General features: G+C 47.0%; 1 protein-coding gene across 1 annotated transcript; it reads left to right on the top strand.

The window, feature by feature from the left end:
• Positions 1–3,221: 3,221 nt before the first annotated feature.
• Positions 3,222–3,365, top strand: CRCP (CGRP receptor component; the record flags this gene model as incomplete). The annotated part of the gene is made up of 1 exon (XM_009074521.1): positions 3,222–3,365. A coding segment is annotated over one exon (144 nt), but the record flags the coding sequence as incomplete, so codon positions are not given.
• Positions 3,366–12,624: the final 9,259 nt, after the last annotated feature.

Here is a 12,624-nt window from a genome sequence, read left to right as displayed (position 1 = left end):
AAGCTTTTTTTGCTAGATAGTTTTTCATATATTGGTCAAATTGTTGCTAGAAAAGTAAGTACTTGAATACTATTGTTCCTTTTTGCCTCTTAGGCTTTTTCCTACACATAATTTCTCTTCTCAGCACCATATTTCCTAGTACTATCAGTAGCAAATGTATTTTGTCTCCGTTGTAAATCAGAAGGCTGTGTGAACATCTGTTGAATGTAGAATGAGCCTCTGAGTGACCTTCTGTTCCCCTTGAGATCTGTTTTGCTTTAGGACAGTTTCATTTGTCTCTTTATCTCCATGCTGTCTGTGCTCAATTTTTGCTTTTGGCATCTGCTTTGCTGCTTCCTCATTGCTTATGTTTCCATAAGTCAGGCTCAGGCTGGTTTTTCACTTCCCTAAAGAGTGAAAAACATTGATTTTTATAGTTTCTGCTTCTGATCCTTTGAACTCTTGAATAGTAGCAAAATGGCACTGAAGCATCAACTTGAGTAATCAGCTGTGTGTCCATCCTGCCAAATGTAGATGTGTCTGTTGCTGGTTCCTGGTGTGAGAGGCACCCAGAGCTGAGTTCTTGGTGAGTTTGCTGCAGCAGCTGAAGGAATTTCCACTTCCCTCTGTCAGAGGCTGTGGATCTGTCACCAGAAGGGAATTTGGAGCTGCACAACCCTCTCCTCAGTGCAGTGTCTGTGGCATCTTGCTTTAAAGATACTTTTCTCAACAGTTTAATGAGACATCAGTTACAGCAGCAAAGCATCTGAGACATGAGAGACAATTTTCTTTCATCAACTTTCTTGCTAAAGTGTGATTCCTTCAGCTGCCAGAGCAATCAGCAGGGCTCATCTGTCAGTGTCCTGAGTGGTGTCTGCAGTTTGTCAGCCGTGCAGGCCTCGTGCTCAGCCAGCACAAATGACATCAACGTGGTTGTTCATACTGGGAGTTGGGGCATTACTCATTGGGAGTGATTTGCTCACTGAGGAACATGCAAGAAAGCAGTGATTAGACACTCACAGAAGTGTATTCTGCTCTAAATGCAGAAGTTGATGGAAGTTGGTGCTGACCTAGAAATCACTGTCTGTTTTCTCTTTGAGTTCTCTTTACATTCGTATGTTTAGCTGTCTCCCTGAAGAAGGACCTAAAGGACAAAGTGTTTGGGGGAAAAAGGGAGAGGAGACTAAAGTTAAAATGACAAAGAGGCATGGACTTGAAGGAGGGGAAGTTTAGGTTAGCTATTAGAAAAAGTTTTTTCCCTGTGAGGGTGGTGAGACACTGACACAGGTTGCCCAGGGATGTGGTGGCTGCCCCAAGTGTTCAAGGCCAGGCTGGATGAGCCTTGAGCAACCTGATCTAGTGAGGAGATGTCTCTGCCCTGGGCAGGGGGTTGGGACTGGATGATTTGTAAGGTCCATTCCAACCCCAAAAATTCTGTGATTCAATGACTTCATGTCATCCAGTAAATCAAATCTAAACTAGGCAAGGAGCCTGTTTTTTGAAGATGAGAAAGCAGAGGGATGGTAAGAAATGTGGAGACATTGGCCTCTCAGAGATCAATCATCCTGCCTGAAGTGAGATTGCCTGTCCAAAGCAGGTTCCTTGTAATTTTGCTGCTGCTATGGGGCTGTCACCTTTAAAATTCAATGTAGCAGTAATTAAGAACACTATAATCCAGTCTGAAAACCAGGCTGATAATCCTCTATGAATAGCATAGGTCATCTGTAGAGTCATGCTTTGCCAACAGTACTGGCACCAAGGAGTGGGTGTACACACTGCCACATGCAGCACAGCATCCCAGCATGGTTTGGCTTGGGTGGGACCTGAAAGAACATCAACCCCTCTGCCATGGGTGGAGACACCTTCCACTTCTGTACTTCACTGTATGATGCTGATGCTCCAAGTGTGCTGGTCCAGCTGCTGAGATGATCCCTGGAGCAATTACCTGCAGCACTGCAGGAGCTGCAGCAGTTCTTACCCAGAAAGAGGATTTCTGGTGTGTTTTAGCACGTGGTGTACAGTATAGCAGCTGGTGGGGATGAGAGCCAGGGCTGCTGTTCAAGGCAGTGTCCTACAGTAGTTCTTGAACTAACAGTGCTTGGAGAGCCACTCCACAGGGAATTCCATCCTTTGATCAGGATAGTCCCCAGAAACAGTCCTTTGCAAAGGGATATTCACTGTCGATTCTAGCACACATTCCTCATCAGGGAGCTGCGGATGATACTGATGAAAGATGATCAGATTGTGCAGAGAGGCTTGGGGGGCTCTGAAGGGAAAAATAAAGTTAACTGAATCTTTAGATTCACTCTGCTCTTTAGAAGGCAAAATGCAACTGAATAGCTGACAATTTATAGCTAGAACTGATTAAACCTGCATTGACTTGGAACCATAATTAATATAAATCACTGCTCTTCAAAGGACAATTTAAAGGACTTTGTATAAAAAAGAAAAACTCAAACTCCACAATCCTAATTGGTTTCATTTGTGTTTGAAGAGTTCTTCTGACTTGCTTTTCCAGTCTTCTGACAAGCTTTTTTCTTTTTAACAGCTGCCTATAAATTAGGGCAGTTGTTTTACTGGTAGCAGTGATAGAATGAGTTCCCACAGCTCCACAGTGGGAGTAGGTCCCTAATTACTCTTATGGAATCATATAGTTGATTGGTGACAGCATGTTTTGTGTTGCTCAGAGCTTTTATATGCCTTTATATGCAGGAATCTCCCAATCTAAGCAAATTCCAGTAAAGTGTAGCTGCTGTAGGATTAGGTGGTTTCTTTTATGACCTGATTATTCCCAGTCTAGGTGCTGGATCACATGCCAAGGTTCAGGGAATTGCTCTCAGGATATTTTGTTTCAGTTTTCACATGAAAGCACTGAAACATGGGAAAATTGGTCTGGAAGGTAGGTCTGAACATGAGCTAAATGAAAAGCCTGGCTCAGGGCATGGATGTGTAAGCTGAGAGAGGCTTTAGGAGAACCCAGGGAGGAAAGGCTGTTCCGAGTGTGGTGTTTTCCTTGTTTTAAAGAAAGTGGAATCTCATTCCAGAGTGGTTAACAATGGAGCTCTTCTTCCTTGTTTCAGACATTGCAAGAGTTCTGCTTTGTGAAATGCTTTTGTAATGAGCTCACACTGTGCCTTGCATCCGTTGGCAAAGTACTTCCCAATGAGTTGAGTCCTTCTCTTTGGAGCTGAGGAAGGAAGTATGGATCAAATGATGAAAATAGATTGTTTTTTGTCCTGCAGATGGTAGAAGAAAGCGAGGAAAGGCTAACAGAGGAGCAGATCGAGTCACTACTCCAGACAGTCACCAGTATTCTTCCAGGGGATCCAGAAGAACAACAGAGAGACTCAGCTATGGCAACAGATGACAAAGCTGACCAAGCCTAGGAGTCATCAGAGCAAAGCTGGCAGCAATTGCAGCAGAAGAGAATCAGCTCATATTTTTCTGTTTTTAACTTGGTTCCAGTTTAATCCTGTATTGGACATCATTGTAAAATATGTTAGAATTTTTATTTCTTGGAGGTGATGAGGGAACCAATTGTTTACAAGAAAGCATGGAAAAGCACACTATTGTTTTGGTATTTTGTCATAAGCAGGGACTGAGTTTGTAATGGAGCAGCCTGAGAAGTCATGGGACACAAGATCTGAAGCTTTGGTAATTTTTCCAGCTGTACATTTGAATGGGCCTATATACAGCTGGCAATGTTTTAATTATGCAGCAGTACTGTAATGGTAATTGCTTTCATAAGCTTTTGAATTGCCCAACTGGTTTCAGAACAGGGGCTGCGATGCAGAGCCAGCTTTTGGGGCTGTTTGGGAAAAGGGCTGTGTTCAGTGAGCAGAACAGAGAGATGTACAAGAGCTGCTTGGTGTCTGGCCAGACACTTTCAAGTAGGCTGTTGGCATCGTGGAAATGAGAGGATGTGTTGGAGGGTAACTGTTCTCAAGGATGTCTGACAGTCCCTCCTTGAGTAAAGAGAGATCCAGATCATCAGCCAAGTCGGCAGATTTGCCACTGGAACCAGCGAGCTGGGCCAGTTTAGAGCAGTTGAGGCTGTGGATTCAAATGTTACAGCTCTGAGTAACACAGACAGCAGAACACTGAGGTGTGTATTTTCCCTCTGAATGTTTGTTCTAGTGCTATATAAAGACAAGTCAGTCCTGTGAATATGCTGTTGGTGGTGGAATAAATGAGTCAACCCAGAGGTCCTAATCTGGTTTCGAAGAATGAGAGTCAGTCCTGGTTAAAGCAGAATTTGCTCTGTATTGAGCTTTTGTGTGAGTCAGGATTTCAGGATCAAGTATTTAATGCTGAAAGCTTTGATGAGTATAAGAAATTATTTGTGTGGATCTGTATATACAGAGTCATGAGTGACTGTGGCACTGGTTTATGTTATGGCTGCAAACCATTCTTTGATCATTATCATGATGTATTGGAGATAGAAATACAAGTTGAAGTACATCCTGGGAATTTTGTGACTTAGAGACAGGGTATAAGACCTCAAATCAGAATATCTGACTTTTCCTTCCCTCATGGTTTTATTTTGTGTTTTTATGTAAAGAATTTATGCTCTCTGAGCTTTACTTGTGCTGTATGTGAAAGGAACTGATAAATTCCAGTGTCTGGGGGATTTGTGATACATGTTTCCATGGTATTTAAGCTTCTTTGATATTTGGAGAGGAAAGAAATGATTGGAAAATGTATTTGTTACCTCTTAAAGATAATTTATCTTAGATTAAGTACCTTCCAAGGCTGGAGACTAAAGGTGTCTCTGGACTAGGTAAGTGTACTGTTAGAGGGGGAAAGTCCTTGGTGGTTTTGTGATCCACCAATATATATTTTTCTCTCTCAATGTGCAAGAAAACAATAGAAATAAGTGGATCGTGTCACAGAATGACATACAATTCATTTTAAAATTGGCATTTTTATTCCTAGCAGTCACTGATGTTGTGTGACATGCTGTGGCCTTGGCCTGCAAGTGTTTATGTTTAGATCTGTACTTGGCTAAAATTAAGTTACTGAAGTATGTTCTAAACTTACAAAAAGCAGATGGAACCAGATCCTGAGTATCTTTAGCCAGCAAGAATATTTTAACAGATCCCTGAAGTTGGATGTTCCATCTTGGGAGTCGCTGATTTGTTATCACAATGGATTTTTGCCAATATCCATGTTGTCTTGTCGTGTGGGTATTGTACAAGGTACAAGAACTGGTTCACTTGCTGTTGTATTTAACCTTTTTATCAGTATCAGTTCCAGATGGATCCATCTGTTAACCTTGGGCAAGGGATGGGTCATCTGGTCGGACTCAATTAAGTTGCATAAACCATAATTTCCCTAAAAATGCAACATTAAATAACATTGGAACAGAGCTGGGATTTTGACATCTGTATTACATCAAGAATTGGTTTTCAAATCTCCTCTCTGCTGGTGTCAGCACAGGTGAGGAGTTGCTCTGGCTCTCAGGGCAGGTTTTGTGCTGTGTTTAATCTTGTCTGTGTCAGAAACCTGAGATCAGAAATGCTTTATGGGAAGCAAATGTCAGCTTGCTGGTGTTACACCATTTTCCCAGCGTCCTGCAGGTTACACAAAAGATCTATCAGTCTCCCCAGGCTGCTCTTTGTGTCCTTAGCTAAGCAGTTATCTAACACCATAGCTGTGCCCTGGTAGTTCCTGGGGAGGAGAGGAGGCAGCACAGAGTGGCTGATGGTCTGTGGGTGCCAGAAAAGTACATGTGTGTCAGGCACTGAAAAGCTCAGTCCCTGCTTTTGAGAAGAAACAGCCAGAGGAGTCAGCATTTTCTGAATGTTTAAGAAGTGTGTATTATTTTGGCTTTCTCATTTCTTATCTCTTCCTCACTTTTGTTCTCTATTGTGTGTTTGGGACTTGGCAGATGGACAGCTCTGCTCAGGGCAGCTCTTGTGCTCTCCGTGGGAGAAAGGGGAATGAGCTGCCAGAATTCCTGTGCTGTTGTGATGCTTGAAAACACCTGGGGTTTCTCTTTTCATAAATTCAAGCCCAAGAAGAGCAGCTTTCCTGAGGATTCTTTGGCAGTCCTCGCTGAAGAAGTTTTATTAGAAGAAGCTTTGTTTTGTGGGAGGAGAAAGAGCTGCTGCTCCTACCTGGCTGTGCTGTGTTGCTGGGCAAGGGAAATGGATCTACTGGAAACAGATGTCTGCAGGGAATTTTGTAGAAGATACAGGAAATCCCTACTGATGAGCTGAGCAGCTTTGGTGGAGGTCACACCGTGGCAGGGCTGTGTGTGAGGCTGTGCCCAGGCTGAAGTGCAGGATTTGACAAGGAGCAAAATGCATTTGGTTTGTGTTTGTGTGATGTATTCATTAGGTAACGGTGTGAAGTCTTAATTAGAACAAGTGCTTTATTTCTGGGGTGTCAACAAAGAGAAGGGGACAGGCTTGCGAGGATTGCAGCAGGATTTTGTGTCATGCCTGTGGGTTTATTGGTTGCTTGAGGCTGGAATGGAGGTTTATGGAGTTGCTTCATGTTAGCAGCTGAGTCTGTTCCAAAAGAGGCTCCTCTGGCATGAAGGGTATGTCCCAGGGTGCTGCTGAGGTAGGGTGTTGTTGCTGATTTCTCTTGAGTTTTGCTTAGTGTTATTCCATGGGCCAAATGCATCCATAGTGCCTCTCCACTGCCTTCAGTCTGGCCCAAAACACAGAGCCACTCATGCACACTGGCTGTGCTCAGCCCCTCTGCTTCAAGCCAAGGATGAACTCTCCCAGCCCAAACTGGGATTATTCTGGATCCTGGTTTTGAAACACACACACATTTTTCCATATTGCATTTTCTATGATGAAACTTATTATTGCCTCTGCCTCCCTGTGGTGGCAGCTCTGCCACAGCAATGTGCAAACAGCACGTTCAGTATCCCAGAAATTGTTTGGCTTCCTTGGTGTGACATCCACTTCCCTGTGTTTGGACACAGCCCTCGGATGCTTCGGTCTCAGCTGGGAGCTACTGTTGTTTGAGAGACTTGTGAAATGCTTGGGGCTTTGGCAGGGGGGAAAGGAGTCAGCAGAGCCTGTGTGCACCTTGGCCTGGCCAATATCAGGCTTTTCCTACTTTTCTTTTTCATTGCTGCCCATATCCAGACTTTTCCAGCCTGTTCCTGGTACCAGTTCTCAGAGTAAAACCAAACGATGTACAGCAGAAGGACTGTGAAGAAGATCTTTTCTGCCTGAAAACTTGTCAGTATTTTTTGCTTAGTACCAGTTGGTCTCAATAGCAGCATCTGGCCCTGTGAGCATTGCCTCACTGATAAGAACATCTGTAATGATGAAATGTTCCTGGTAGTTGAGAAGGACTCATGGAAATGTCTCTACTGACTCCTCTCCAGCATGGGCAGGCAATGCTCACATGTTCACCACGTGGCAGCAGCAACTCCTCTTCATGCCTGACCCACAAAAACAAAGCCTGAGTGACAACTGTTGTCCTTTTAGGACAACGTGGTGACCAGGCAGGCACTAATACTCAGCTCCTGCTGTTCCTGGAGGTCAGTTCTTCATCCTTTGAGATTTACTCCTTTCCCAGGATGAGCAGTATTGGGTGCAGGATGCAGTGCAGGGAGCCAGTGTGGCAGGATGGGTGGTGTCTGTCCTGGTGATGGGAGATGCCCATGGATTGCTGCATGGAGCAGCATTTGGGGAGTGGGATGCAGGTGGAGAGGGGACTGCATTGCAGGATTGGTGTTTGCCACCTTGAGAGCTTCCCATGGGGTGTCCAACACCACCTGTACAGCGGAAGGAGAGTTACACGGTGCCTTTGCAGCTGGACTCTCTCAGCCAACACCAGCTCTGCCACCAGCCTGTGGCTTGGGAAAGTTTCTCTTCTCTCTGCCTTGATTTCTTCTTTGGAAAAGGCCAGTGTTTTCCCCCAAGGCCCTCAGGACCCCGAGGTGAGCCATGGGCTGGGCAGGGCTGTCGGTTCACAGGGAGGCTGACGCCTGGAGCACTGCCCAAGGGTTTGTTTAACATTTTTATGCATCCCCATGGATAAAAGAGCCTTTTGTGATAACAGCTAGGAGCTGAGGAGGCTGCAGCCCTCGACTTTCCCCTGCTTTGGGACCAGTGTGGGTGTCCCTGACATGCTGCTGTGACTGTGGTCTTGTCCTCCTGGACACGTGGGTGTCTGCTGTGCCTGGGGCTCTGCTCCCAGCTGGGCTGTCCTGACGTGGCCATGTACTTGTGTATCTGCAGAGAGCACTTGAAGGTTGTTTATTACAGGGACTTCACTTTGGAATTTCACAGGGTGAGGAGTTGCCAGACATCACAGCCTTGTGGCCCTGGGGATCACCCCAGCACGAAGGCACGTCCTGCATGTGCTGCACATCATTCCCATTGCACGTGGCAGAGGTAATGGGGAGCTGACCTGGGTGATGGAATGTCTTCCTAAGGAAAACATCTATGCTTTTGAGCTGGGCACAGGATCAAGTCTGAGGATGGGCCTGAGCCATGAAGCCAAAGGAAAGTGTTCCCTTGTGGGTGGTCTGCCAAGCACTAACCATCCCAGGGCTGGTGGCCATGTCCCTGCAGCAGGGGAGAGCTGTGCTCCAAGCTTCCCAGAGCATTTATTTGATGGTGATCAGAGGGTCATGTTTATGTAGGAAGCCTAAAGTTCCTCTTGTGTGTAAACTGCAGCTGTAGGAGCAGACCCTGAGTTGGGGCACATGGATGTTGTTCTCTGGACCTCAGTGACATGATGGCCACATGTGCTGGAGCATTCTGTGGCTTAAGGAAACTGTGAAGGGGCAGTGCTTGGTGTTATCCCAGGGAGAGAGTTTGCAAAGGGCAACTTGGGAGCAAAAAACCAGCCTTTCTGCATCAGTAAAGGGTTGGTGTTAGTAGAGAAGATCCAATTTGTGTCCCAAAGGGAATGTTGCAGTAGAGCTGATGATGCTGGGGATGTGGGCAGGGATGTGGGAAGAGCAGGGCAGGGATGTGGGAAGAGCAGGGCAGGGAGAAGGCAGCTGGAAAGCCACCAGGAGATGAGTACCAATATGAGCCTCTTCCCTGCCTGTGAGAGCTAACACCTTCACCTGGGCAGCAAGAACCTGCCCCAGGGGCACTGGTCCCTCACCATCAGCTTGACAGCCCAACACTCCTGATGCCACACTGTGAAATCAAGGATTGGGATCCCTGTTCCCAGGTGAGATCCTGTAAAAAGGGAGAGGGTTTGGGTTAAGAAAGGCAGGGAACTGGTGATCCTTGGAATGTTTGAGCTCTTTGCAACATTTCAACAGCAGCTTGGATGCATCTAACCCCCCCACACACACCCAGACAAGCCCAGGGAATTCTCTAAAGAAGCCCAGAGTACCTTTAAAACCATGAGTGATATTTTATAACCATCCCAGAGAGAGGAAGGTCATGTTAGCCCCTTTCCAAAGGGCTGCTAGGGAGGCACAGATTGGGATCCAGCCAGTGTCCTGGGGGCAGTTGATGGCAGTGTTGTTTAGGTTGGAGCTGCCGGAGATGTTGACAGAGGAAATATTTTCTGTTCCCACAGAAAGAAATCCTGCTGCAAAGTTTTTATTGAGCAAAAAGAAATGCTTGTGCTGAAAAAATTGAAGCTGTGGCCAAAGCACAACTGAAATGCAGTGAGCGCTTGGGGGACATTTATTAAACCCCATAACTTTTGCTTGCCACAAGCAAGTTTTGCTGCACATGTTGCTTAAATTAATTTACATCAAGGAGCTTTACTTTATCAACTTTATTGTTTATAAAATCAACCCTCAAAGGTAGCTGAGATGCTGTTAAACTTTCAAGATATCTAAAAGAAAGCTGGCCTGGAACCAGCCAAAAGGAATGAGAGAATATCTGAAAAGAGATGGGAAAGCCAAAAAAAAAATGGTTGGGAAGGGCTTGATGGAAATAGTGAAGCTGGGAAGGGATTTACAGGAGAGCTCTGGGAGGTTGCAAATAGTCCCAGCAGGGCCAAGTGCCTGGTGGGAGCTGCACTGACTGGTATCTGAGGTATTAAAGAGCATCCTCTGAAGGGCTCTCACCAGCACCTCTGAGGTGCAGCCTGGGGAGGCAGTTGGGTGACACTCCATGGGAGCATCCAGACAGTGCTGGAGCCACTGGTGACAGTCCTTGGGCACAGGAGGGTGATGGTGGCACTGGTGCCTTGGGTCACCTTGACAAGTTTTGGCACTGAGCACAAGGCCTCACTGTGCTGCTGTGGTTTGAAGCCTTTGTGTGTGAATCCCACTCTTGTCCTCCTCCTAAGGGGCAGCTTCCCCCCCTGCCCTGCTGTGGGTAATTAGTGCCTGGTCCAGCTGAGCTCCTACTCGAGCTGTGAGAGCAAAGCTGGCAGGGTCACCCAGCCCTTTGCTTGTATGGGGCCAGACAGAAACTTCATTGTTCATTTAATACAAGGGAACAAAAAAAAAGAACCCAAAAAACCCCCACCAAAACAAAAAAAACCCCACACTAACAAGTCTAGCTGTTTGCTTGGAAAGATTTCACCTCTCACCCACAGCTGCCCCATCCCCCCCCCCCGCCTCCCCCACCCCTCCCCTGCCAGCCACAGCTGCAGGATGGTGCTGTCTGCCGTGAACTGGGGCATGGAGCAGGGCTTTAACCTGGGATACCAGTGCAGGAGGGACAAGGATGAGCTCAAACCATCACTCCCAGCGGGAAATAACTGGATGCCTTTGCCACTGTTGGCGTTGGGATGCTGCAGCGCATCAGGAGCCTGGTACGTTGATGCCTCTGCAAGTATTATCCCAGTCTCCATCCCAACCCATTGGGCACCTGGTGTCTCTTATTCCATGGGGAAAGTGGCCACCACAATGGGGCTAACATTCCCAGCTTGGCTGAGCCCAGTTCCCCATCCCAGGCAGCTCCGGACCAGCCGCTTCCCAGCCTCACCAGCTGCAGTGTTAAGTTTCAATCCTTTACATATCATCTCAAGACACAATTGCTTTTTTTTTTAATTTTTTTTCCATACTCCTCGCATTCATCTGCAAAGGAGTTTTTCTCCCTTTTGTGTTGTTCATGGATTTCCTCACACTTTCCTTACACATTCCTCGGGATGCAGCAGCTGGAGGGTCGTCGGGAGGGAGGGAAAGGAAGTGCTGAAAACACCCACTCCAACCCTAACGAGATCCGACTGCTTCCTCCCAGCAGGTTTGCTCCTTTATTGCTCAGTAAAGCCCAGAACCCCCCCAAACGCTGCTTCTCCCCACTGCCCACGCCACAGCATCCGTGAGCAGGCTGGGGGATGGAAAGGAGCTGCTCCAGGCCAACTGAAACATTTTCCTTTCTCCTGTGCAGTATCATGCTCCAAGGCGTGGGCTCAGCGGGAAATTGCCTCTTTCCCAGCCCCACGGGTCAGCTCTGAGTGGGACAGGTCCCTCTGCCTGTGTGTCACTGCCTCAGGTGAGACTCAGCATTGAAGAAACCAGAGAAGTGGCTCAAACACTGCGAGTGTTGCACTGGAAATGGTCCTAAAATGCTCCTCGTGCTCCAAAAAGCTGGTGGAGAGCATCCACAGGTAACTCATCCCCACGTGGTGCTGGGGTTGTCCCATCCGTGCTGGGTGCCTGCAGTGGGATCATTGCTGCTCCACCTTGGAAACCACAAGGTTTGGTGGGATGAGATGGGATGAGCAGCGTCTGAGTGACTCTCTAAGCACTGCTTCTTCATGACTCAGCCTCTAAATGCTGCTTCTTCCCCTTTGGACTCTGGGATTTGGGCTTTTCCCAGCCTTTTTCCCTGCCTTTCTGCTGCTCTGGAACTGGAGTCTCCCCTCCAGTGCCAGCTGAGCTGGTTGTTTCAGGCCAGGAGCAGAGGCTCCAAGGCAAACCATAAATACTGTCAGGCTGGTGAGGAAACAGGGAGCTGTCAGGAGGGGAAGGAGGTTGTGGATTAGGCTTTTTTCCTGAGGCCTCAGCAGAGCCCAATAGTTAATCATTAAAATATGCTTATGTGTAACTAATCTCTGCAGGACAATGAACTGAGAAATTATTTAATGCAACTTAAATGGGTCATAGTAGTTGCTATAATAAGTGTGTCCCGAGCCAATGGGAGCAATCAGGCTCCTATAAAAGCGGGTGGGGAAGAAATAGCAGCTGTTGGGAAGAGATCACCAAAGACTCAATCAATGCATGACCTGAGCTGCCTCTGACTGTGTGGAGATCCTCCTGACCTGCCTGAAATCAGGCTCCAGCTCCAGGCTAAGCCCTTCTGCAAATGTTGGTGAACTCTTTGGTGGTCAGTGGATGCAGTGGGAAGGACAGGATCTGCCTGGAGTCAGCACTTGCTGCCCCTCAGTGCTGCCAGTGGGGACTGGAATCACTTATTTAAGTCTGAAAAGATGAAGTCCAGCAGAGCTGTGAGTTGGGAGTTGCATCATTCCGGTCGGGCGTGAGTGGGATGCTCTTCCATGAGTTGGGTTGGACCCATGGCAGTGGCTGGTTTTGATGGAAACCCATTTGAGCTGTTTTGTGATGGTGTTAGCACAGTGTTATCCTGTGGGACAGGGCTTTGCAGTGGGAATAGAGGGGTAGGAAATGAATGGAGATGAATTTTAGTGAACTTTAATCAGCCTGTGAGGGGATTATATCAGCTGGGTGCTTTGTGAGCTGCCCCTGACAGCTGTCTCAGGTTTCATCCTCTTACACACTCA

Source organism: Acanthisitta chloris, unplaced genomic scaffold (genome assembly GCF_000695815.1).
Source record: "Acanthisitta chloris isolate BGI_N310 unplaced genomic scaffold, ASM69581v1 scaffold22365, whole genome shotgun sequence".
Lineage (NCBI taxonomy): Eukaryota > Metazoa > Chordata > Aves > Passeriformes > Acanthisittidae > Acanthisitta > Acanthisitta chloris.
This window is presented reverse-complemented; position numbering and strand designations above follow the sequence as displayed.